General features: G+C 42.3%; 1 protein-coding gene across 1 annotated transcript; it reads right to left on the bottom strand.

Annotated features, from left to right (window-relative positions):
- Window positions 1–2,651: 2,651 nt before the first annotated feature.
- LOC140851449 (serine/threonine-protein phosphatase 7 long form homolog) lies at window positions 2,652–5,239 on the bottom strand. The gene is made up of 6 exons (XM_073242991.1): window positions 4,579–5,239; window positions 4,375–4,493; window positions 4,207–4,300; window positions 3,685–4,116; window positions 3,234–3,580; window positions 2,652–2,826 (listed from the first exon to the last, which is right to left on the bottom strand). The coding sequence occupies exons 1-6, from the start codon at window positions 5,113–5,115 to the stop codon at window positions 2,652–2,654; spliced, it is 1,704 nt and encodes a 567-aa protein (XP_073099092.1). The 5' UTR covers window positions 5,116–5,239.
- Window positions 5,240–24,909: the final 19,670 nt, after the last annotated feature.

Genomic DNA, 24,909 nt, shown 5'->3' with positions numbered 1-24,909 from the left:
AAAAATTTGAAATTAAATTGAAAAACATCGTTCGAAATACTTGTCTTCAAAATTTTTAAGAAAATTAAAAATTATAAAATTTTTAAAAATAAAAAAAAAGAATTATAATGTAAAAATAAAAAAGAATAAAATTTGAAAGATAAATTGAAATTAAAATATTATTTCAAATTACTTTCTCAAATAAAAAATAATAAATTAAAAAAAGATTCAAAAAAATTTTAAAAATAGGCTAAAAAAATTTTATAAAAATAAAATAAGTCTTTAAAAATGCCATTTTGTAAATTGAACTTTAGAAAAAATAATAATTTTTTAATTAAAAAAAAAGAATACGTAATAGAATGCTAAAAAGAAAAAAATGGAAGAGAAATGAAATTATAATTTCAAATGATAACTATTTTAAAATAAATAAAAAAAAGTATCATAGGAAAATAAAAAAATAACAATAAAATAAGAATTATAATTATAAATTTTAAAGAAATTTAATTTTAATTTAAATTAAAAATTATCATTTAAATTATTATTTTCATTATTTCATTTAATTTATTTATTAAAAGATTACAAATACATAATATAAAAAATTGTAAGAAAAGTAGATTTATATTTTTTAGTCGACTCCATGAATCGACTAATGGCTAAAAGAGTTTAACGGCACGCAAAATTTTTGACTGCGACACTCTGTGAGTCGATCCCTTCACTTTCTTTCTGGTAATTTTTATTTTTTAAATTTTTTAAATAGAGAAAGAGAGAGGAAGAGAGAGAGAGGAGGCAGCTCACCGTCGTGCTGTCGGAGGGAGAAAGAAGAAGAGGGAGAAGGAGAGAAGAAGGGGGGAAAGGAGAAAACGCCGTTTCCTTCGGTGTTTTTTTATTCTTTTTCTTTTTTCTAAATTTTTTAAATTTTTTTTCATAATTTGTTTAATTATTTTTTTTAATTTATTAAATTTTTTAATGAGGATAGTAATTTGAATGATAATTTTTAATTGAAATTAAAGATAATTTTTTGTTTTAAATTATAATTTCTATTTTATTACCATTTTTTATCTTTTATTTACTTTTTTTATGATATATTTTTTAATTTAATTTGTAATTTTTATAATTTAAAAATATAATATTTGTTTTCTTTCATTTTTATGATATATTATGTATTCTTTTCCTTTACTTAAATTTGTAAAGGAAGAAGGAGAAGATCGAGAAGGGAGAAGGAGAAGGGAGAAGGAGGGGAAAAAGGGGTTTGGGGAGGGGAGAGAATGACGTTTTCTCTTTTTTTTTATTTTTTATTTTTTTTAATATCTTTAGTTATCTATTTATAATTATTTAATAAATAAATTTAATTAAATAATAAAAATAATAATTAAAATGATATTTTCTAATTTAAATTAAAATTAATTTTTTTTAAAATTTATAATTATAATTCTTATTTTATTATTATTTTAATAATTTTTTTATGATATTTTCTTTAAAAATTATTTTAAAAATTTTATCATTTCAAATTATAATTTCAGTTTTCTTTTATTTTTATCTTTTTAGCATTCTATTACGTATTCTTTTTTTTTACTTAAAAATAGACTTATTTTTTCTAAAATTCAATTCAAAGAGCAACATTTGATATATTATTATTTACGTTATAATTTTTATAATCCTTTCAGCATAACATTTTCTCTCCTAATATTCTGAGACACGTTCGAGTATGTGTATCTATATGCACTAATCATAATATCCAATCATTTAAAATTAAATAATATAAAATAAAATCAACATTTAATATTATTCAATAGAATAAAAATGTCAAACGTAAAAAAAAAAATACAACAAATATGAAAAAATACTAAATACAAATACAATAAAGACTAAGTCCCACAAGAACGTCGCGGCGCCCATGATCGTCTGTCGGATCATCTACGGACTGAGAGACCCGTTCAACTCTCTCATCTGGATACACGGATGGATGCCTCTCAAAAAAGTATCATACTCATGTGGCCAACTGGTACCCGATGATGGCATCTGGGGGATGTACAAAGAAGAAGACGCTGCCATCTGTAGATGAAAAGGCGGTGGCATCTGTGCAGCATCAAATGATGACATATGCGGTGATGGCATATGTGAAGCATATGGTGACGGCGTATAACTCATATCTAGCGCCCGAACTGCTCCATACCAAAGCGCACAGGTATGTGCATCAACACCAATCGCCACAAATGTTCCGGAACCTGTTCTCTCCATCTCCCGCAGTATCTGAATCCGCTCGTCCTCATCAGTCGTAGATAAAGCACGACGAGCGTCCAACACGAGATCCGACATAGAATAAGTCTATAAAATAAAAATAGAACAGTTAGTATAAAACAATCAGTATAGTGTACAATATAAAACAAAAATATAACACAAATAACATGAAGTAATTTTCATAATCTTACCAAAAGACGTACAGTAGAACTCTCGCCCTCGTATCCAGAAACTGCATACTGAGACTGTCCAATGACTCGCACCATAATGCTAAAAAATCAAGTCATGTAGTCATCAGTATATGAACGACCTCTCAAAATATGATCACCATGAACAATAAGATCTCGACGTGCATCCCAAATATCGATGTACTGTGCATGTCTGATACGCCAGTCGATACGAACTCTCCCTCGTCGATCAATACGATGAAGTCCCTAACTGGTATCAAACTGCTCTGGACCCACAACCAATCGAGACGGGACCCACCGCCGGAAGAGACGGGGGCTGAGGACCGCCGTCGGGGCGCGGGAGCCCGCCGTGGCCATCGGGATGCGGGGCTCGCCCCCGGGAAGTACGGCCCGCCGGCATAACATTTTCTCTCCTAATATTCTGAGACACGTTCGAGTATGTGTATCCATATGCACAAAGGATAATATCCAATAATTTAAAATTAAATAATATAAAATGAAATCAATATTTAATATTATTCAATAGAATCAAAATGTTAAATATATCCAAAAAAAATAGTACAACAAAAATGTAAAAATACTAAATACAAATACAATAAAGACTAAGTCCCACAAGGACGTCGCGGCGCCCGTGGTCGCTTGGACCTTCTCAGGAAGGTCCTCGTCGGCTGCTCCTGCTGTGATGGCTCCTCTCCTATATCAGTGGAGGAGATCTGCTGATCATGCTGCTCAGGAATAACTGATGCTGTCGGATCATCTACGGACTGAGAGACCCGTTCAACTCTCTCATCTGGATACACGGATGGACCTGAAAAAAAAGTATCATACTCATGTGGCCAACTGGTACCCGGTGATGGCATCTGGGGGATGTAAGACGAAGAAGACGCTGCCATCTGTGGATGAAAAAGCGGTGGCATCTGTGCAGCATCGAATGATGACATATGCGGAATATGCGGTGATGGCATATGTGAAGCATATGGTGACGGCGTATAACTCATATCTGGCGTCCGAACTGCTCCATACCAAGGCGCACAGGTATGTGGATCAACACCAATCGCCCTCAATGCTCCGGAACCTGTTCTCTCCATCTCCCGCAGTATCTGAATCCGCTCGTCCTCATCAGTCGTAGATAAAGCACGACGAGTGTCCAATACGAGTTCGGACACAGAATCAGTCTATAACGTAGAAATAGAACAGTTAGTATAAAACAATCAGTATAGTGTACAATATAAAACAAAAATATAACACAAATAACATGAAGTAATTTTCGTAATCTTACCAAAAGACGTACAGTAGAACTCTCGCCCTCGTATCCAGAAACTGCATACTGAGACTGTCCAATGACTCGCACTGTAATGCTAAAAAACCAAGCCATGTAGTCATCAGTATATGAACGACCTCTCAAAATAGGATCACCATGAACAATGTGATCTCGACGTGCATCCCAAATATCGATGTACTGTGCATGTCTGATACGCCAGTCGATACGAGCTCTCCCTCGTCGATCAATACGATGAAGTCCCTGACTGGTATCAAACTGCTCTGGGATGCCCTGAATCTGACCAAACTGCCGCAGGACACGATCAGGAAGATGCCACTCTACCACATCAAAACAAATAAGCGGCACCCTAGCAGTCCATATGTCGTGTCCAACTGTACACATCTGCGGCAGTATAGCCAATATCCCATCTGTATATGGCTTCCACAAAAACTGATATAATATAATTAAAATAAAAAAAATTAATAAAAATTTAGATTATGAATACTGTAAATTGATATTTGTAAAAAATTTAAAATTTACCCGTCTAGATGTATCAACTAATGTATCCAACTGGCACCTATAAACCCGTGCCACTCTTGTCGATACGTGATGAACGTTGAATGCAACGTTCCATCTGTTTCACAATGTACTAATATTAAATAAATTTTAAAAAAAAAAATTTAAATAAAAATAATAATATTTCGATACCTGTATCCTAATGGACCGTCTAGTCTGAATGGAACATCAGGATCCTGCTGCTCTGATGGCATCTCGAGCAACTGTCGTCGTAATGGACTGATAGTCGGCATACGCTCCCATACCCAAATCTGCAAATTTCAAAAATTAAATAAATAATATATTCAATGTCATATATAATTAAATATTAAAAATAAAAAATTTTAATTCACATACCTGCAATAATACAAGATAACCGCCAATCTCGCTCTGATCAGCATAGGCCCCCCGACACATAGCTCGGTATAGACAAGCTAGTACTGCACTGCCCCAACTGAGTCGACGAGCGAAATCTAAATCCTCTAATAATGGCAGAAACATCAACTTCATCTTATTCGATGAAGTATCAGGTAACAGGACACCACCTAACAATCGCAGCACCTGACCCCTAACATACTGCTGCACCATCTCCTCCGGTGCATCATCCGCAATATGAAAATGACGATAACGATCATCCAAACACTCAATCCTGAGTCGTGAATGATCGAAAAAATGTGCGTCGGGCTCAAACCCTAACAATCGCAAGCACAAAGCCTGCCACTCCGGAATGGTAAGTGCGGGATCAACTCCGGTAACTGGATCTCCATCAACTGGTAGTCCAGTAAGGATGCTGACATCCTGTAAAGTGATGGTCGCCTCACCAAATGGAAGATGAAATGTGTGTGTCTCTGGACGCCATCTCTCAAGCAAAGCAGTAATAAGACCAACGTCCATCTGTATACGACCGATCCGATATACTCCATAAAATCCCAGATATCGTAAATAATCTAACACTCTACGTGGGATATCCTCTGTCCTCCAGAAATCTGCATCGGATCGTCGTAGACGAAGATGTCTGGACTCCTGTAATAAAATATAATAATTAGATAACGTATATGATTTTTAAAATGAAAATTTAAAGAGTAAAAAAGATTGTAATACTTACGCCGCCATTTAAAATAGTCTGCGATCGATGATGCTCCTGCAATGTAAGAATACTGCTGTCTCGAGGACCGGAATATCGTGGATCGTAAGCCATAATACGCTGCCTCAAGCAAAATTATCACAGATATATTAAAAAAAGTAAAACAATATTTTAAATTTTTTTTTTAAATATAATATTATCACACAATACAACTTAAACACAAAATTCAGTTCATCCCAACATATTACACACGTAAATTCAAATACAATCTCGCAGTAATTCATAAAACACTGACAAAAATAAATTTTCAAAGCTTTCAAATTCTTCCGCTGCTTGAAGTTGAAGTATGTTGAACTATCCTAGGACAGCGACGACGATCATGACCCTGTTCCCTACAAATACCACAGTGATTCTTATTTCTTATTTGCCTATCATCCATCTCATTTCGTAGTCTCGTTGACTTTGGTCTACCTTTCTGCTTCGGTCTCAAACGATGATGATCAGGCATGCATTTGAACATACGTGTATGCATCCAATAATCTTCATGTGGTAGTGGATTGAAATTACCGGTCCAAGCATTCATATATGCTGTAATTGTATATGCATCATCCACAAAACCACTAAAATGTACAGCAATTTCTTGACACACAGCTAAAACATGTGAACATGGATATTTATACGTGCTCCACTTTCCACATGAACAATTTCTTTCAGCTAATGTAACAGTATGAGAATTTCCTCCACCTCGTAGTCCTCCGCCTGCTCTTCTCGTAAGCACTTCATATATACCTCTTTGAAGGTTGAATGCTGTTACTCGGTGCTGGTTAGCCTTAACTTGATCTTCAGCAATTTTAATTGCAACATGAGGAGTAAAAAGATTATTTTGATTCTCCTCTACATATCTCAAGGCTTGAGCATGCCTCGTATTGAAATATTTGACAAGACGATAAAATGTCAGTTGAACACAAGCTGTAATTGGCACATTTCTAGCTCCTCGTAGAACACTGTTAAAAACCTCCGACAAATTTGTAGTTAAAACACCATAGCGTAGACCATCATCATGTGCCAATGTCCACTTCTCCTTTTCTATCTCGGACAACCAGCTCCAAGCTTCTTCATTCACTGTTCTAATTCTGCCCATGATAAAATTGAATTTACGAACTTGATGAGCACTTCCGGCTTGCCATACTGCTCTTTTCAGCTGCACATTTTTAAAATGTGTATTGAAATTACTGCAGATATGTCTTAAACAGTATCGATGATAGGCACGTGGTGGACTCCATCCAATAGACTCATCTGCGATGGCATTTAATATACCTGGATGCCTGTCAGAAATTAAGCATATTCCATTTCTATCTTTAACGATATGTGTTCTGAGCTGGAAAAGAAACCAACTCCAACTTGCAGTCGTTTCCTCATCGACAATTGCATATGCTAATGGAAATATCCCATTCTCTGCATCAATGCCTGTTGCAATTAACATCTTACCTTTAAATTTACCATACAAGTGCGTGCCATCAATGCTAATTACAGGACGGCAGTGCATAAAACCCTGAATAGATGGTTCGAAAGCCCAAAAAATATAATTTAAAACACGAACATTGGAATTCACAGATTGAAAAAAATCCCATGAAACAACTGTACCAGGATTTGCATTTTGAAGTGCAGCCATATAATAAGGTAATTTAGCATAAGATGGCTCCCATTCTCCATAAATATCAACCAATGCCTTATGCTTTTCACACCATGCTTTCCTGTATGATACTGTATATTGAAATTGATCATTAACGGCTGCCACAATAGCTTCAACTTTAACACCGGGATCTTTCTCAACAATATGTCGGACTAATGTGCTAATCATTTTTCCACTGACATGTTTGTGGTCTCGACTCAATCCCGTAAACAAACAAGTGTGAGGACCCTCATATTTTGTGATTTGAAAATATCCATGCTTTTTCAACAATGCAGCACGAAGCCTCCATTTACAATGCTGAACATTATCTGATGATGCGCATCGTACAGACCATAATTTCGAATGCGACTGAACTACATTGTATGTCCGATGCTTCATAATGTGATAAAGATCAACAGCTCTCCTTACATCATCTTTACTCTCAAACATTAAACCTTTAGAAAATTCAGTCATCGAAGAGTCCCAAAATTGATTGTCAGAATTCAATCTTCGACCAGCACTAACACAACCACCATCATCTAAATTTATATCATTAAAATATTGTGGAGGTTGGTGCAAATGAGATTGAGATTCTTCCACATTAATATTAGCTTGAACATCTTCATCATCATTCTCATCTTCATCATCATCGTCATTACTGCTACTGTCCTCATCCATCCAACTGTCTTCATCTTCATTTTCATCTGACTCAAAACCCAGACTATCAGAATTTATTCCTCCGACTACCCAATCATCATTTTCTATATGAGTGTCGTCTCCCGCACTTACCACTACTTGTACCAAAGGAGAAGTCACCATAGCAGAAGACACAGGAGAAGTCATCACAGCACTTGGAATAATTGGACAGCTAGGACCGGCAGTAATGAAATATTGTTCTGCAAAACCGGCCTCAACACTATCGGTTTGAACAGCTTGAGTTAAAAACCGACTATGATATCCAAAGCTTGGTACATCTGCTTTTTCAATATATAATTCTAAAAATCGACAATCTGAATATTTCAAAGGAAATGTCAGCATTTCTTCGACATCATCATCGTCATCAATTGGAACCAAGATATATTTACTCTGCATTAACTGTCCCGACAGATTAGGAGATCTCCATTTCAATTTTATTTCATATTTTTCTTTGTCTATAGGAATACTGCTGTATAAATGATCCAATAATTCTTGACGTGATAATGATGAAGATATTCTAATCATCCGATTTGCAGGGTGACTATACTGCACACCAGTTTGATTATTACTCTGTATCATGCCATCATAATACAATAAAACACGAACTCGAGTACTGGCCATTTTCTCAAAACAACCTACAATAAAATCAAAATTAAAATATTTAATATTATTAATTATTTTATTATTACCAAAATTTTACATGATACATGCATCATATCATCAACAAATAGGTACAGATAGATCCTATCCCATTCGGGAATTGCATTAATTCTATAGATTAATTACATTAATCAAACGATACGCAAAAAGGACCGAAAGAAATTTCGGCAGCATTTCCCCTTAGTTCTCCCCACACGACTCAAAATGTGTGAGGAGAACTAAAGAAAAATACTGTCCGAAATATCTCTCGAACCCTCCGCATATCATTCGAATAATGTAATTATCTATAGAATTAAATGCAATTCCCAAACTGTCCAAACTGGACAATCAATTGATCAATGTATGTATTTTACGATATCCATATAAAAATATATATGAAATATATATTTTATACGGATAACGTAGAATATTATACATTGATCAATTGACGGGTCTACGTTTTCATGAAATGCAATATATTTAAAAATTTAAAATACAATTAAATTTAATTAAATAAAGATAAAAATAAAATTAAATTAATGAGATAAAAAAAAATGAACGTCGGAATCCATGGACCCCACCGTCATCGCAACCGATCGCATCGGAGCCATCACCACGTGGGGCCCGCCTTCAGCGCACGCGGCCCCACCGACCGTCTGAGCCCACCGTCGAGACGCGGCCCGCCGTCAGGGCAAGCGGCCCCGCTGGAAGAGACGAGGTCGAGGACCGCCGTCGGGGTGCGGGCCCGCCTTGGCCACCGGGGCGCGGGGCCCACCGTCGACCGTCTGTGGCCAGCAACCGAAGAGAAGGGAGAGAGAGAAGAAGAGAGAGAAGAGGGCGCGGCCCACCGTCGGGACGCGGGCCCGCCGCCAGGATGTGGGCCCCGCCTTCGGGAGGGGCGCCCCGCCGCCGGCCGTCTGTGGCCGGCGGCCAAGGAGAAGGGAGAGAGAGAGGAAGAGAGAGAGGAGAGGGCCGGGGGCCACCGTCGGGATGCGGGACCCGCCGCCGGGACGCGGGACCGGCCGCCGGGACGCGCGGCCCACCGCCGGCCGTCTGTGGCCGGCGGCCAAGGAGAAGGGAGAGAGAGAGAGGAAGAGAGAGAGAGGAAGAGAGAGAGGAGGGGCCGGGGCCACCGCCGGGACGCGGGACCCACAGCCGGGGCGCGCGGCCCGCCGCCGGGGCGCGCGGCCCGACGCCGGGACGCGCGGCCCGCCGCCGGGACGCGCGGCTTGCCGCCGGCAGTCTGTGGCCGGCGGCCACGGAGAAGGGAGAGAGAGAGGAAGAGAGAGAGAAGAAGAGAGAGAGGAGGGGGCCGGGGGCCACCGCCGGGACGCGGGACCCGCCGCCGGGACTCGCGGCCCACCGCCGGCCGTCTGTGGCCGGCGGCCAAGGAGAAGGGAAAGAGAGAGAGGAAGAGAGAGAGGAGGGGGCCGGGGCCACCGCCGGGACGCGGGACCCACAGCCGGGGCGCGCGGCCCGCCGCCGGGACGCGCGGCCCGGCGCCGCCACTCTGTGGCCGGCGGCCACGGAGAAGGGAGAGAGAGAGGGAGAGAGGGAGAAGAAGAGACAGAGGAGGGGGCCGGGGGCCACCGCCGGGACGCGGGACCCGCCGTCGGGACGCGGGACCCGCCGCCGGGACGCGCGGCCCACCGCCGGCCGTCTGTGGCCGGCGGCCAAGGAGAAGGGAGAGAGAGAGAGGAAGAGAGAGAGAAGAAGAGAGAGAGGAGGGGACGGGGCCACCGTCGGGACGCGGGACCCACAGCCGGGGCGCGCGGCCCGCCGCCGGGACGCGCGGCCCGCCGCCGCCAGTCTGTGGCCGGCGGCCACGGAGAAGGGAGAGAGAGAGGAAGAGAGAGAGAGAGAGAGGAAGAGAGAGAGGAGAGGGGGCCGGGAGCCACCGCCGGGACGCGCGGCCCGCCGCCGGGACGCGCGGCCCGCCGCCAGGATGAGAGAAAGAGAGAGAGGGGAAGAGGGAGAGAGAAAGAGGAAGATGGAGAGAGAGGCGGGAAGAACTCACCGCCCCGAGACCTCGCCGCCGTGCCGCCGTGCCGCCGTGCCGTCGGAGAGACGCCGGAGAAGATCAGGAAGGGAGAAGGGAGAAGGGAGAAGAGGAGAAGGAGAAGGGAGAAGGAAGAAGGAGAGGGGGGAAAAGGGATCTGGGAGGGGAAAACGCCATTCTCTATGGCGTTTTCCCCCTTTTTTTTTTATTTCTCGTAATTAAAAAAATATTTTCTTATGAATATCTTATTCCATATTTTTTCTCAATTTTTAACTTTACACTGTATTTTTTTTTATCAAATTTTAATTCTAATTAAATTTTAATTTTTCCACCCATTTTTTTTCCTTCATTTAAATTATTTTTTTAAATTATAATATTTAATTTTACTTATTAATTAAAATATTATTTTTAATTTCAATTACAATTTTAATTCTTATTTCTTATTTTTTTAAGTCACATTGATAAAATACCCTAACAAAGAAATTGTAATTAATTTATTTTTATTTTATTCTTTTATGATATATTTTTTCTAATCTAATTTATAATTTCTATATTTTTAAATTTTATTTTTAATTTTTTTTTTATTTTTTATATTCTACTAGTATTTTTTTTTCTTTTATTTAAAATAATTTTTAAAAATTTATATTTAAATTAATTTTGTTATTTAAAATATAATTTTTAATTTCATTTACAATTATAATTCTTATTTCTTAAAATTAAAAATTATAAACTTTGTTCTTCAATTACAATTATAATTTCTATTTTTTTTCAATTCTTTATATTTTTATAATATTTTTTAACCCTACTTTTAAAAATTTTTTGAATCTTTTTAATAAATTTACTTTTTAATTTTCGAAAGTAATTTTAAATAATATATTTATTTCAATTAATATTTAAAATTTTATTTCTTTTAAATTTTGAATTATAATGCTTGTTCTTTGATTATTTATAAATTTCTATTTTTTTCAATTTTTTATCTTTTTATGAAATTTTTTTAGGTCATTTTCAAATTTTATTTGAAAATTTTTTAAATTTAATTAATTTTATTCTTATAAAATATATTTAAAAAATATTTTTATTTCAATTAAACATTACATTTTTTTTGGTTATAAATTTATATTTGTTATTTTTGGTGACTTTTTAAAAATTTTCACTTTTCAACTTTTTAACTTTTCATAATTTTTTAACTTTTTAATGTATTTTTTTATCAAAATTTATTTCAAATTTAATTTTTTTAAGTCACATTTATAAAATACCCTAACAAAAAAATTGTAATTAATTCAATTTAATTTTATTATTTTATGATATATTTTTTCTAATCTACTTTATAATTTCTATATTTTTATATTTTAATTTTAATTTTTTTCCACTTTTATCTTTTTTATATTCTATTAGTATTTTTTTTCTTTTATTTAAAAAATACTTTAAAAATTTATATTTAAATTTATTTAGTTATTTACAATAAAATTTTTAATTTCATTTACAATTATAATTCTTATTTCTTAAAATTAAAAATTATAAACTTTGTTATTCAATTTCAATTATAATTTCTATTTTCTTCAATTCTTTATGTTTTTATAAAATTTTTTAACCCTCTTCTTAAAAATTTTTGGAATCTTTTTAAAATAAATTAATTTTAATTTCCGAAAGTAATTTGAAATAATATTTTCATTTCTTTCATATTTCTTTCTCTTTTTTTTATTTTCTATGATAATTTTTTTTTCTTATAATTTTTTAAATTAATTATAAATTAAAATCTTTATATTTTATATTTCAATCCAAATTAATTTTTTAATTTATTTACTAATTCCAAAATTTAAAAAATAAAATTTTCCATTTTCCCACGATTTTTTGCGGGGGGAAAATTGAGAAACGCCATTTTGAATGGCGTTTTTAAAAACGCCATTCAAAATGGCGTTTTTAAAGACGCCATTCCAAATGGCGTTTTTCTATTTTTTTTTTTTTTCGGACAATGCCAACGTGGAAACAGGGGCTGACGTGGAAGGGGAAAAAACGCCATTCAAAATGGCGTTTTTACCTTTTGCATTAGTTTGGTAAATAAGTTTCGTTTTGATATATTTTGGTAAAAAAATTTTTTTTTCGCATTATTTGAGAAAAGAACTCCCATAGAGGAGTCGGTTTCTTCTTTTTCGGCTGTACGTGCTGCCACCTGCTTTGCGGATATTACCACCATCACCCCCTCTGCATGTGCCGTGAATGCTTCCACCAAATTTTTTAGGCCAAGCAAGGTTTGTGCCCTATATTCCACGCAACAGTTCTGCTGGTTTGGTGACATGTTACTGAAGATCATGTTAAATTTTCGGACCGTGCACGTGTGGGTTAAAATCCCACTCTCAACAACACATTTTTATCTTTTTTGGTGAGAAACAGCACATATACTTCAGTGGAAAATTAAGGAAGGAAGGAAAGAAAGTGAGAAATCCAAAATTATGTTGCCCAATAAAAGGATAATATGATGAGCCTCGTATTCGGTTCATGAAAGTTCACCGCTGAAGTCATTGTATATTAGAATCTTTTTACTTCTGAGAGCAACTTTATGCAAGTGATGAAATGGCATCACCATGCGTTCCCAAAGTGGTAACATGCTTACGGTATTTTGTATGGAGGTACGACTTATACATCAATCTGGCTTGACAAACTTTTGAGCTCTTTATTGCGTTTTATCACACCTGGGGACTTTGTCTGCAGATGTCGTGCTTGATACGCCCCAGGACTCGCACAGTGGAAAACCTATTTATGGAATTACAAGTACGCGGGAAATGGATTCTGGAATGAGGTGACACAGGATAAGAATTAGATCTTGCGTGGTGCTTTGAACAAAAATTCGACCCTCGGAAGCCAATTACCTAAGGAGGCACCATCATATTGGGATGAGATGAGGATTTGGTATTGTCTCAGAGCCAACTACAACTGACATGGTAGGCCGACCAATGAGAAATTGCTATATAGCCGCAAAGCAATCATCGAGGGTCTGCCATGCGGCGGATCTAAAGGATAAGCGAAGGATTCTTCAAATTTCAAATTCTCCTTCAATTGGCGATCGGCTCACGATCGCAAAAAGTTTCCTAATATGTGCGACGCGCGAACCATCCGCAGATCACAACATGCGCATCTCGCCCGAAGAACGCACTCGCATATTTGTCTGACAGCCAACGCATGCCCAATTGACTCGGCAACAGACGCCGGCTCTCGACTTTGTAAAGCACATCCCTGAAAGCCTTTCCAGTAAGTTCTTCTTAAACCTACCACCATGCTGCCTTTTTTCTTATCTCAAAACTCCTTTCTTTCTTGGGATTAGCGCATGATGCAGGCATTGGAGGGCCCTCCATTGAATACTCTTTGGTAAGTGGATTTTCGTGTTTTCTGTTCCAAGTAAGATCAGATGCAAGAGCACCGGATCAAATACAACTGATATCATCCACCTCTTCCACGGTAGCTTCAATACCGACAGTAATCCTAGACCGACCCTACAATCTGAGTGGATGACCCATCGAGCTCTCCAACTTTACAACTTCCTCGGCACCGACATCGGACCATATTTCAGTGGCAACAAGATCCTCAAAAATATTACCTTGGTTCCTTATTTTGTGCTTCGATCTTACAAGATGGTGCATAGGGATCACTAAGATATGTGCCGCAGATTCCCAAGATCAGATTGGGGTGGATGGACCGAATTATGCTGAGGCCATTGTGGCCGTCAAGTCTCTTGAGTTAAAGATTAGACTTGCAAAGAAATTTTCTTGCTATAGTTTTTTCGATGGAGAACTCTCTAATGCGTAGGTTAACTACGAATCTAAAAACAATAAAAAAAAAAATGAAAAAAAAATGAGAATACACAAGGGGCTCGGCAGACTTTTGAGAACCCCCCACCTCCTTTATCTATAGAGGGGCTTGATGGTCGTTTTCATAGCAATCGCACGTGGAGTGATCATGCCTCATCATTAAAATGTTGTCTAAATAGGATGCAACAACTAGCACATCCTTCAGCGATTTCAAGCTCATTATCCATATGATGGTGGTTGGATAATAATTTTGGATATAACTGCTATTGAGTATCGTGAGCTGACGTGATCATTATTTTGGGTCGTCTGTTCTCAAGATAACTCGGTCGATCATGATAATTTGGTCTATCCTCGAGAGAGGTTGAAGCGAAACAACGTATTCTCTGCATCAATATATATTTTGTTAGTTGGTTGTTGTTTACTGGGCTTGCATTATATAATTACAGTCTATTGGGCTTCGTCCACAAGAGAAATTATTGCTTGGATCATATGTAGGTAGACCATCCAAATCCAATGGTGGATAACACACCGCATTAACCCTTGTATTTCATAAAGTCCTGATTGCACGTTATCCACCATGCATATCCTTCAAGATTCGTGCTGCTGGTCTATCTGGGCATGGTCCGGGCAATAATTTCTCCACCCAAAATCATAGTATCAGGGGCGACAGTCAGCAACGCAAAACTCCAATGTGCCATGTGGTCGATTGGGTTTGGTGTAGCTTATGATTCTTTTGTTGGAACGCGCTCAACCAGATACTTAGTATAGTACGTGTCGGAAGATTGTGGACGTGTACATCGCATACATTGCTATCATGTATGCAATCATTTTGGACAAGTGGATTCCAGAGACAATGACGGGTGGATGTATTTCTTGGTGGGTTTGGGTTGTATCTCTCATATGAAGAATGATTGATCCTTCACGACGTTGACTGCTGGACCGTGCCATACACAGATCTCAAAACACTTAGAACCTTTTCCTTCGTATATCTGCATAGATCTCCAAACTACCATTGCATGATTCAATGGTGGATTTTTGCAAAAGGTGACTCTTCTATCGGGGGAAAGATAAAATCCGCATCCATTTACGGGGTAGTCTAAAACTTGAATATGAGATTTTTAACTGAAGGATCTCCTATCAATATTTCAAACAAAATATAATACTGGATGATATATATTAAGCAAATTAGTCATCTAACAATACAATCTTTAAGCAAATCAATACATAATTTTTAGAACATGATGTTCATCAATATACAGTACATGATCAAATAATATATATTTAGTAAATTAGTCATTTAGTAACTCGATATGTATCTACAAACAAATTGATACATAGTTTTCAGAATATCATGTTTATCAATATGTACTCTATGGTTAAGTGATCTATAGTTTTTGATTTTCTGATACATACTATAAACTTCTCTAATATACATCTCATAGTGATCCAATATGTACTTCCATCTAAATCGATAGATAGTTTTCAAAATATCTTTTTGCTAATGCACACTATGATCAGTTGATACATACTAAACAAATTGAATCATTTAACATGCCATACATATCTCTAGGTCAATTGATATATATTTTTTAAAATATGATATTAATTGGTACCAGTATGGAGATATTTAAGACACAGAAAGAAATTTAGAGGATGAGAAAGAAACTTACAAAGAGGAAGAAAGATCTCATAAATAGGAGAGATGGTTTGATAAGGAAGATAACGAATGGAGAGATTTGATAAGAAAAACAGAGGATACCACACATAATCTTTTTCTTTAGTTTTTTAATCATCAGACCCACATCTCCATTAGTAGAAGAAATTCTTGATTTTTGGGCTTATATTTTAGAATGGGTACTAGAAAAAAATTATGATGATATAGAAGGTCCGCCTATATTTTCTTTTTCGGTGCCCGCCCTTTATGATTTTTATTCTAAAATGAATGGGCATCGCCATTGAGTTAATGCAATAAGAATAACTGAAATGAATGTTGTTCATGCAAACTTTAGATCTGGGTAATAACAAATTTTGATTCCTTAAATTAGATCCAGTCTAGAAATCAAAATATTTGTAATGCCAATGGGTGTCCCTGTTCTAGATTATTTTTTAAAAAAAATGGTGAGTTAATTTTACTAGCAACATATTTATAGAACCAATCCTTGTTTGCCAATATCTTGTATTAGAATGTCATTCCATTTTTTTACAAACTTTTTTTTTATGCATTAGTTTTATCTTTCAAGGCCCTTCATCCAACTTGGATAAATTATTTCATAATTGGGATTATCTGCGGTCTTCATTGCATATATCTGAACCATTTCAAACTTACATGATGCAAATATGGACCACCTTTGATTGCCAATTTCTCACTCTTTTCTTCCTGACTTCACCATTTAACCACGTCGATGTTCCCTCATCCTTATTGCTTATCGAATATTTCTTGTTGCCTTTGTACTTGTGCATATTTTTGAAATTGAATTTTAATGCAAGTCATAAAAGTATGTGTAATTATCAAGCACCTCTGGAAACACTTCCCACTCTATTAACTAAATTTCAGATTTTTTTCAAACATTTCTCTATATATACAGATTCGTTTGAAATTTAATGTAACAAGACGCATATATTTTGCCATCAAATTAGGAATGGAATCTTTTTAAATTTTATTTTGTTGATATTATATTTTGACTATGTAAAAAGGCCGTTACTCAATTATGGTCTTGAAAATTTAAGATCCTAGAAGAGGTGAACTGAGACAAAACTATGGCTGAACTGGGCTCGGGTCGGCCCAGGTCTATCAGGCTAACTTAATTTCGGGCTTGACTTCGAAATAGATCCGAAATAGTTCAGGTCAGACTTGAGTCTCATTATAAAGTCCGTTTATCTTTCGGACTGGGCTCAATTGTACCTTTGGCTCGGCTCGGGCTCGAGCCCAAAATCCAATCCAATTTTAACAAATCCCAGTGCATAACACACCATGCGACCCCTTGTATTTCATCAATTTTTGATGGTACACTATCCATCATGCATATGCTCTGAGATTTGCCCTGGTCGAGTGACCGTCCCTAAGCCAGAATCTCCCTTGATCACCCCTAAGCCCTAGTCTCTCTTGATCGAGCCCAAGTCATCTTGACCTGCTACCTCGACCTCTCCGATGAGCTTTCGACAATGTTGGCGAGGCTTGCGCTAGTCTCGACCGCAACAACTGCTGCCCAGTTCTCACTGCCTAGCTCCTCACTACCCACATTCGGTCGGCTTTGGAGATCAGACCACCTCCGATGGAGGTGGCGGATGGGCCATTGATGCCGAACGACAACCAAAAGTGCGACATTGTGCTATGCTTTTATAGAATTTGCTTCCACCAGATTCAAATCAGTTCATCGAATACACTAGCCGTCTCCGATCTCTTGAGACTGGCGCTACCTTCGTCGAAATCTTCAACACCGATCAGGCCAAGCTCGAGCTCTAGAAGGTCATGGTCGTCACCAGAGACCCAACAGGCATCATCGTTGTCGTAGTCGTAATGAGTTAGGATTTAGAGATTTTTTAAAAAAAAATTTAAAAGATGGTGTGGGTCGTGAGCTAGCCAATCGAGTTCGGACCTGGTCCGATGAAAAAATTTTGGGCCTAAAATCAGTTCAAAATCTGAAAAAAAAAATTCGGATCAAGCACGGACAGAGATATGGCCCAGTCCGACCTGGCCCACTCTCAGCCCTAGATAAAACCAACCTTCTTCTATGTAAATGAAGCGGCTATCTAAGGACTTGAACCCAATCCATTACTTTTGTCGATTCAAGGCTTTGGCACCAAGTAATAACCCCAACATATTAACCATGTCACTATTATATCATAATTATATTAGTATACGTTTCAAGACTTTTACTTTATAATATCAATTAAATTATGTTTTTCTTGTGAATTGTCAAATCAAATGTATTAATAGTGTATAAATTTCATTCAAAAAAAAATTGCATTTTTTGAGTGTGAGCACAAAAAGCGGAAATACTCCTCCTTTGCTGGTTGTTTTTTTTTTTTGGGTACAAGAAAGGGACAAAGCCCAAGAAAACAGAAAAGATGCTGAAAATAAACTAGCGTCTGAAAAATACAGTCCCAGCAAAATCAGCAAAAACAACATTACGAATAGACTGCGGCAGTAGCGAAGTTGAGGCAAACTCTTGATGACGGTGAAAGCATGCGAGACGATCCGCTGGCTGCTTAGCTTCACGTAGGACATGAGAGATTTTGAAGGCATCCAATATCGAACATCAATGAATAATATCAGATAACAGAGATAGAGTAGGAGTGTTGTTCATGTAAAAACATTGTTTGTTGAGATGTGTCCTGATCCAATTGATGACAGTCGATAAGTCACCCTCCAGCCAAGAAGGTAAACCATTGTGGTCATGGCACGTCAAGTGGCTTGTAGTTCAGCCTCGGGCACGGATGAAGCAGAGGAAATACCAGAAGAACAATCCCATAATGATTCGGGATGATGTATCCAAGACCAGACCTGCCAGCCACCCAAGATGCGTCAAAGTTTATCTTGACAAGGTCACAGGGAGGGGGTACCCAAGACACAAAGGTAGGTGAGAATGAGAATGGGCTCGCAGAGCCGTCGGTAGCCCAGAGCTGTGAATCATTGGTCAAGGATGCACTATTCGCTATGGACGCAAATTCTAAAGCATGCCTGAGGGCCGAGGAAAATATGGTAGAGTAGTAATGCTGGGAACCTTGAAAAAGGTTGCTGTTCTTTGAGTTCCAAATGCACCAGAGTGTATAAGAGGTTATGGATTTCTGCTGATCGGAGATCATATTAGAAGCTAATAGAATCAATAATGTTCGCCAATGAGTTAACATGATGATGAGCAAGATGTGTTTGGTTTAAGGTTGTTGGGGAATACCCACCAACCGACCGACCAACGGCCGGAGGGACCGACCGACCGACCTACGGCCGGAGGGACCAACCGACCGACCGACGGCCGGAGAGACCGACCGACCGACCGACAGCCGGAGCGACCGACTGACGGGCGCCATCACCGGCCAATTAACGGCCCATCACCGACCGAGGAAGTGTCGGTCGGGCATACTTTTCCCGACCGACTGAACCTGGAAGTCCGATGGCCGACTCACGTAAGACTCGCCGACCAACAGAGGGGCCCGAATCTCCACCCGACGCCACTCAGCTGGCCCCCGACCTAGGATCGGTCGACTCCTCCGATCGCCATACAGCCGCCAGAGCTTGTCAGTTCTGACAGCAACATGCGGCACTACCACCTAGGGGCATTGTCCCGCCTAGGGCATTGTCAACCCTAGTGATTTGACAGCCCCACGGCGACATGACACTTTCACGGCAACTCTGACAGTCTACAGTGAGTTGACAATTCCTCAAATTGTCCGCGCCATTAATGATGGCGCCATACCGTGCTCCACTATATAAATCGGGGAAGGCAACAATGCAGGGGATCCCTCCACTTCTCGACTTCGAAACGACAGGCTCGCTCCTCTCTCTCTCTCTCTCTCTCGATTGAGCTCTCTGTCTTCATTTCACTGTTGCCCAGTCACCTCTCTGACTTGACCGTCGGAGGGTCCCCGCCGAAGCCGCCTCCGGTCAGTGTGGACTTCCCTTTTTACAGGCGCTCGTTCTCCGACAATCAGACGACGAGGTGATTGGCCGCAACAGATTGGCGCGCCAGGTAGGGGTACAATGACGAAGACAAGAGCCCAACGATCGAGGATCACCGGGTCAGCGAGGTGCTCTCCCCGCCGGGAAGAGGCCTCCCCGCCACCCTCAGCGGCGGAGCCAAGCTCTCCACACCCCGCGGTGACCACGGAGGCGTAGATCGCGGCCATCGTACGGTAGATGACCGTACTGACGGACGCGATCAAAAGCCTCCAGCAACAATCGGCGGCCCGTCCGATGCCCTCCAGGAGCAGCCGCCGACGCCCGCGCCGATCCCCATCGCCTCCGTGCGAGCGCCCGCAACAGCGCTCCCACGGAGAGGAGGAGGGACGGCCATGGCGCGATGACCGACGGTCCCAGCAGCCCTCTCCTTCCCTGCTGGAACGGGCGAGGAAGAAGAAGCGACCGCGAACACCGTCCGCCTCCCTATCGGAATCTTTCGGAGACTCCACTCCTGGGGTCTCCCAGCACCGACGGACGGACGACTACGAGCGCAGGTTCGAGGAAATCGACCGTCGGCTTGCGCAGTTGCAGGTGGACGGTCAGAAGTCTTCGAACGACGTCGACTTCCAGACTGCCCAACCTCTCTCCCGACTAGTTCTCGACGAACCGATTCCCAGTCGGTTCAAGATGCCGCACGTGGATCCATACGACGGCTCCACCGATCCAATCGACCACCTTGAGAGCTACAAAGCTCTCATGACGATCCAAGGGGCAACCGACGCTCTTTTTTGCATCGGCTTCCCCGTCACACTCCGCAAGGCTGTCAGGGCCTGGTACTCCAGTCTCCGATCGGGAAGTATCCACTCCTTCGGGCAGCTCGAGCACTCTTTCGTGGCCCACTTCAGCACCAGCCGGAAGCCGCCGCGAACATCGGACAGCCTTTTCTCCCTCAAACAGGAAGAAAATGAGACGCTCCGACACTTCGTGGCGCGATTCAACACGGCCACGCTTGAGGTCCGGGACCTCAACGAAGACATGGCTATCTCAGCCATGAAACGGGGGCTGAGGGCGTCCCGATTCACCTACTCTCTGGACAAGACCCTCCCCCGGACGTATGCCGAGCTACTGGAGCGCGCATACAAGTACATGCGCGCGGACGAAAGAGCTTCCGACCGACGCTCGGCCGAATCCAGAAGCCCGAAGGAGAAGCGGAGGAAAGGTCGGAAACCCGCCGAACCCAGCAGGCCCCCTACCGATAGTCGGGTCTCGCCACCCCGACGAAACCAAAAGTCACCCCGACAACAGACTCCAAGGCCGACACGCCCCAGGTATGATTCCTACACTCCTCTCTCCGCTCCTCGTGCGCAGATTCTAATGAAGATTGAGGGGGAAGAATACCTGCGACGGCCTCCGCCTCTGAAGGCAAAAGGCCTCGACCGTCGGAAGTACTGCCGATTTCACCGAGATCACGGCCACAACACCGAGCAGTGCATCCAGCTTAAGGATGAGATCGAAGCCCTCATCCGTCGGGGGTATCTCGGTAAATTTTGGAAGAAACCGCCGACCCAACCAGTTGCCAACCGACGACCCCAGCCGACTGAAGAAGCGGCGACTAATCAGCCGACGGCCGGGGTCATCAATATGATCTCAAAGCGGCTGGGCTCGGGGACATCTGCGAGAGGGGAGCCGACGAAAAAGCCGCGCCCGGACGACGTAATCACTTTTACGGAGGAAGACATTCGGGGCATCCAAACTCTCCACGACGATGCTGTTGCTGTTTCGGCAACAATAGCAAACTATGATGTAAAAAGAATTTTTGTTGATAATGGAAGTTCGACAAATATTTTGTTTTACTCGACCTTCTCCCGGATGCAACTGTCAACCGACCGACTTAAGAGGGTCTCTATGCCCTTGATCGGCTTTGCCGGGGACGCTGTCACGACGGAAGGAGAAATTACCCTGCCTGTGACGGCCGGCACCGAACCACGGCAAAGCACGGTCCACTTAACTTTTGCGGTCGTCCAAGTGCCTTCGGCCTACAACGCCATACTTGGACGGTCCGGACTAAATGCCCTCAAGGCAATCGTCTCGACGTACCATCTCCTCGTTCGGTTCCCGACCAAAAATGGGGTCGGGGAGATGCGCGGGGATCAACAGCTCGTCCGACAATGCTTCCAGATCTCCGCTCAAAACGATGAGTTGAGGGGCTCCCTGACGATCGACAAGATGGACCAGCGGGAGGAGGAAGAATGGGGTTCGCCGGCCGAGCAGCTCGTGTCGATCCCGATAGCGAAAAATCCTGACCGGAAGGTTTGGGTCGGGTCTCAATTGCCCGACCCCGAACGACGATGATTGACGGAGCTGCTGACGGCCAATGCCGACATATTTGCTTGGTCGACAGCGGATATGTCGGGCATCCCCCCAGAGACAATAACCCACCGACTCAACATCGACCCGACGATGAGGCCGGTGAGGCAGAAGAAAAGGTCCTTCGCTCCAGAGAGACAGAGGACCATCGACGAAGAAGTGGACAAGCTACTCGAAGCGGGCTTCATCCGAGAATCCACGTATCCCGATTGGCTCGCCAATATTGTCATGGTCAAAAAAGCCAACGGAAAGTGGAGGATTTGCATCGACTATACCGACCTGAACCGAGCCTGCCCAAAAGATAGCTTTCCACTTTCGAAGATCGACCAGCTGGTGGATGCGATGTCTGGATTTTGACTGCTTAACTTCATGGATGCCTTCGCCGGACACAACCAAATCCGGATGGCGCCTGAAGACGAGGAGCATATCGCCTTCGTGACTCCCAAGGGCCTCTACTGTTATCGGGTGATGCCCTTCGGACTGAAGAACGCCGGCGCCACCTACCAGCGACTTGTCAATAAGGTCTTTAAAGACCAGATCGGGTGCAACATGGAGGTGTACGTGGACGACATGCTGGTGAAAAGTACGTAGATCCCGGATCATGTTCGGGATCTCGAGGAGACCTTCCGCACTCTACGACGACATCGAATGAAGCTCAATCCGACCAAGTGCGCTTTTGGGGTGACCTAAGGGAAGTTCCTCGGATTCTTCATTTCTCAGAGAGAAATTGAGGCCAACCCTGAGAAAATAAAGGCGATCCTCGACATGCGTCATCCGAACACCAAGAAGGAGGTCCAACAGCTGAACGAAAAAATCGTCGCTCTTAGCCGATTCATTTCTCGATCAGCTGAAAGGTGCCTCCCGTTTTTCAAAACTTTGCACCAGACAAATGGTTTTTCTTGGTCGGATGAGTGCCAACGGATCTTCGAAGATCTGAAGAAGTACTTGGCTTCCCCACCGCTGCTCGTAAAGCCGCAGGTCGGGGAGATCTTGTATCTCTACTTGGCCACATCCTCTGAGGCGGTCAGTTCGGTGCTCGTCCAAGAAAATGAGAACCGAACCCATCAGCCTATCTACTATACCAGCAAGGTGCTCCACGGTGCTGAAGTCAGATATTCGGAGACAGAAAAGATGATTTTCACCCTGACCGTCTCCGCGCAACGACTCCGTCCATACTTCCAGGCTCATGCCATAGTGGTGCTCACCAACCAGCCCCTGAGGGCGATATTGCACCGACCGGATACATCTGGACGACTGACAAAGTGGGCGATGAAGCTCAGCGAGTTCAACATTCAGTACTGACCGCGGCCTACCTTGAAGGCTCAGGTCTTGGCCGACTTCATCGCCGAGTGCCCGACAACCGACCAAGGGTCGGGAGCTACGGACCCAGGATGAGACGCGGTCTCCGAGCCAGATCCGATCTCCACCTGGGTACTGCACATCGACGGAGCTTCAAATGCTCAGGGGAGCGGGGCCGGGCTCCTGCTCGCAAATTCAGATGGGGTGGTCACCGAGTACGCCCTCCGATTCGACTTCAAGGCCTCCAACAACCAAGCCGAATACGAAGCACTCCTCGCTGGCTTGAGGATGGCGAGGGAACTGGGCGTCGATAGCCTCCGGGCATTCTCCGACTCTCAACTGATCGTGGGGCAGGTCAAGGGCGAATTCGAGGCGCGAGATCCGACCATGGTCAGATACCTTCAGAAAGTGAAGGACCTCGTAGCACGCCTCAGGTATTTTAAAATTTCCCACATCCCTAGGTCGGAGAATGCCCGTGCCGACGCACTCTCCAGACTGGCGACTTCGGCTTTCGACTCTTTGGGTCGGACGTTCGTGGAGAACCTCGAGCACCCGAGTGTCGACCGGATCGACGAGGTGCTATAACTAACGTCCGAACCAAGCTGGATGGACCCGATCGTTCGGTATTTGACTGACGGGATCGGCCCCGAGGATCCCACGCAGGCCAAGCGGCTCCGATGGTCGGTCTCCCAATATGTAATCATGGACGGCCGACTCTACAAGAGGTCATTCTCCCTCCCCTTGCTTAGGTGTTTGGGACCGGCCGACGCCGACTATGCTCTCCGAGAAGTGCACGAAGGAATTTGCGGGAATCACTTGAGGGGCAAGTCTCTGGCCTACAAGGTCCTGCGACAAGGTTACTACTGGCCTACCATGAGGAAGGACGCAGTCGAGTTGGTCCGGAGGTGCGAACCTTGTCAGAAGTACGCCAACGTGCAACACCAACCGGCCAGCCAAATCGCTCCTATTGTCGCTCCATGGCCCTTCGCTCAGTGGGGGGTCGACATTCTCGGTCCTTTTCCTCCAGCGTCGGGTCAGAGAAAGTTCATAGTTGTCGCCATCGACTACTTCACCAAATGGATGGAGGCCGAACCCTTGGCGCAGATCACCGAGCGGAAGATGGAGGACTTTGTCCAAAAATCCATCATCCTCAGGTTCGGGTTGCCGCATACCATCATCACCGACAATGGACGATAATTCGACAACCAAGACTTCAGAGATTTCTGCGCAAGGTTCCACATCACGCACCGACTGACTTCAGTCGGACACCCACAGTCCAACGACGAAGTCGAGGTGACCAACCGGACCTTACTCCACGGACTCAAAATCCGACTGAATGAAGCCAAAGGCCTCTGGGTCGACGAGCTAGGCTCCGTTCTGTGGGCTTACCGAACGACCCCCCGCGTTCCGACCGGAGAGTCGTCTTTCAGCTTGGCCTATGGAATGGAGGCCATGATCCCGCTCGAGATTGGACTGCCGTCTTCAAGGGTCGAGCGGTACCAAAGTCGGACA

This window comes from Elaeis guineensis, chromosome 9 (assembly GCF_000442705.2).
Source record: "Elaeis guineensis isolate ETL-2024a chromosome 9, EG11, whole genome shotgun sequence".
NCBI lineage: Eukaryota > Viridiplantae > Streptophyta > Magnoliopsida > Arecales > Arecaceae > Elaeis > Elaeis guineensis.
Note: the sequence above shows the minus strand (reverse complement) of the source record. Positions and strands in the feature narration are given on the sequence as shown.